This window comes from Bos javanicus, chromosome 10, assembly GCF_032452875.1.
Source record: "Bos javanicus breed banteng chromosome 10, ARS-OSU_banteng_1.0, whole genome shotgun sequence".
Taxonomy (NCBI): Eukaryota; Metazoa; Chordata; class Mammalia; order Artiodactyla; family Bovidae; genus Bos; species Bos javanicus.
In genome coordinates this window covers 22,447,735-22,450,821 of record NC_083877.1, presented here as the reverse complement: position 1 = coordinate 22,450,821, position 3,087 = coordinate 22,447,735, and the positions used below count along the sequence as shown (strand labels likewise).

Sequence of the window (3,087 nt, the reverse complement as noted above, 5' to 3'; positions counted from 1 at the left end):
CCCAGCCAAACAATGCTGTGCTTAGGCACTCAGTCGTGTTGCGACACCATGGACTGTAGCCTGCCAGGATCCTCTATCCATGGGGATTCTCCAGGCAAGAGTGGGTTACCATGCTCTCCTCCATGGGATCTTGCCAACCCAGGGATCAAACCCAGGTCTCCGACATTACAAAGGGATTTTTACCATCTGAGCTACCAGGATAGCCCAAGAATACTGGAGTGGGTTGTTGTTGCTGTTCAATAGCCCAGTCGTGTCCAACTCTTTGCAACCTCATGGACTGCAGCACACCAGGCCTCCCTGTCCCTCACCGTCTCCTGGAGTTTGCCCAAGTTCCTGTTCATTGCATCAGTGATGTTGTCCAGCCATTTTATCCTGTGAAGCCCTCTTCTCCTTCTGCCCTCAGTCTTTCCCAGCATCAGGGACTTTCCAAATGAGTCATCTATTCACATCAGATGACCAAACTACTGGAGCTTCAGCTTCAGCATCAATCCTTCCAGTGAATATTCAGGGTTGATCTCCCTTAAGATTGACTGGTTTGAAGTGGGTAGCCTATCCTTTCTCCGGGGCATAGCCGAAGAATAGATCTTATCATTGCTTATTAAAGTCACTAGCAACACAAACACAGTCAAGCTGACATTATGTATCTGCCCAGGAAAGTACACAATACCATGATGTCTGGCATTTACTTTAAATTAATCAGAATTGGGGGAGGTACATAGATATGTAGGATGATGGGCAAGCAGATTAGTTAACTGGCCATGAGTCGATAATTGTGGAAGCAAGGTAATGGACATAGGCTGCTTTATCACACTATTCTCTCTTCTTTTGTAGATGTTTGAATTCTCCATAATAAAATACTTCAGTAAAAACCTGGTTAATATAAAAACGAGTCATCAGAAATGCATAGACTCATATGTACAATGTTCACTACATTGTATTTAAATTAAGCAAAACAAATATAATGATACAATATAATGATATCAATGATATTTAAACAAACTAAAGTACACTTACACAACAGAGTAGTACAAAGCTATAAAAATCACATTTTAACGTACAATTGAATGACGTGATGGTATATTCATAAACACAATGATAAACAAGTGAGGCTTTCAACATGATCTCAGTTCCTTTAAAGTATGCACATTTGCAAAGACACTAAAGAAATATAATGAAATGTTAACAGTATATATCCCTGGGGAGTGAAATTATAGTTGAATTTTATTATCTCTGTTACACTTTTTATACTTGTTGGTTCTGTCTATGTTGATCTTTTTCCTTATAACAAAAAATATACTATATGTTATATATTTATTAAAGAAAAGTAGCAAGCCTGGAGGAAGACAGGTGGGAGGGTAAGCTCAGACAGCAGGTGACATGACTAAGCCTGCACAGGCAGAAACCCCATTTCCGGCTCTGCAGCAGCAAGGCCACAGGACCGCCCAGCTCCAGTGACACTGACAGGGCCTGGCAGGTGGCAGGCAGAATAAGAGCCACTTCACTAGTGGGAAGAACCCCAAGGATGCAGTCTGGACCGCCTGCTCTCCTGTGCGCAGTCGTGGCCCTCATCTGCCTTGGTAGGGAGCTCCCCAACCCTGCAACTGGGGCTTGAGGAAGGAGATTTGGGAAAGAAGTTAGAATAGAATCCTACAATGCTTTTCTCTGCTTTATTTCCTGGGTCAAAACTTGGCTACTGTGGCAGCTTTCTTGTGAGCATCACCAACAAATAAGTCATTTTTCCCTTCTTTTCCACAGGTTCCAACAATGTTGAGAGCGCCGATATACCTACAGTGTATAAAAAAGAGGGGGAATCCGTGACCGTGGAATGCAAGTTCTCAGTCAGCTATACTTACTATGAGATGTACTGGTATCAACAGCCTTCCAGCGGAGAGATGATTTACATGATTAATATTGATTCTCAAAACAAGCACTCAAGGGAAGGACGATATTCTGTGGAATTTTACAAACCCAACCAAATGCTGAAACTCACCATCTCAGCCTTGACGCTGAGTGACTCGGCCGCCTATTTCTGTGCTGTCAGAGAGTTCCACGGTGAGCGTAGTGACAGGAAGCGCCTTACAAAAACCCCCAGGGCTCAGCACGAGACAGCCACCTGCTCCAGGAGAAGACAACCCACAGAACAGGAAGAGGGAACACACAGGCACGATGGGTGGTTCTGCTGGATCTACGAGAGGCTAATGAATGTTCTCAAAACAACCTTCCCACATTTGGTATCAGAGAAAGAGTCGTGGTTACAAGACCCCAGCCTCCAGAGCATTTTGATCTCTGTGTCTAGTGTCTAACTATAGCCAATCAAGGTATGCCTCTGTCATTTCTGCTTGCCCAATATCCACACCCCTTTTCTGGTGACAGCACCTTGATCTTCTCTGGATAAACAAGCTTCCCCTCCTCCTAGGCCTCCTAGCTGGTGTAGTGGTTAAGAATCCACCTACCAGTGCAGGAGTCACGAGAGATGCAGGTTGGATCCCTGGGTCAGGAAGATCTTCTGGAGCAGGAAATGGCAACCCACGCAAGTATTCTTGCCTAGAAAATCCCATGGACAGAGGAGCCCTGTGACCTACCGTCCATGGGGCCACAAAGAGTCAGACACAGCGGAACACAAGCAAACACACACCCCTCCTTCTACCCCATGTGTGGGTTTGGATGAAGCTGACCCCATCCTTGGATGCCCTGAACAATTAGCATAGTTCATCTCATTGACCACAATGATTGGTTCAAGGATGCATACAGGATCCAAGCCCACATCCCAAATTTAATACGGAACATTTGGGAATGCTGCTGGAGATTAAGAGGTTAAGATGTTGTTAAAAAGCAATAACAAGCCCCAAGTGGAATCATTTGCCCCATCTCCTGCAAAAGCAAATCAAGACTCAATTGTAGTTTCCACCTATTCCAGAAACATGACCTTTAAAACAGTCAATCTGAAATTTCCTGATTAATACCAGTGAGGTTATCTGTGATAAAAACCCTGCTATTCCCTTTCCCCTTGAGAAAATGGTCCTGGCCTGAAACCATCTTTTTTTTTTTTTTTTTTCCTTTTGCTAATACCTTCTTGTCCTTCCTTCT

General features: G+C 44.1%; 1 gene segment (V, D, J or C); it reads left to right on the top strand.

Annotated features, from left to right (window-relative positions):
• Nucleotides 1-1,497: 1,497 nt before the first annotated feature.
• Nucleotides 1,498-2,303, top strand: LOC133255497 (T cell receptor alpha variable 14/delta variable 4-like). The segment is given in 2 exon segments: nucleotides 1,498-1,577; nucleotides 1,756-2,303. Coding segments are annotated over 2 exon segments (603 nt in total).
• The last annotated feature ends 784 nt before the right edge of the window (nucleotides 2,304-3,087 follow it).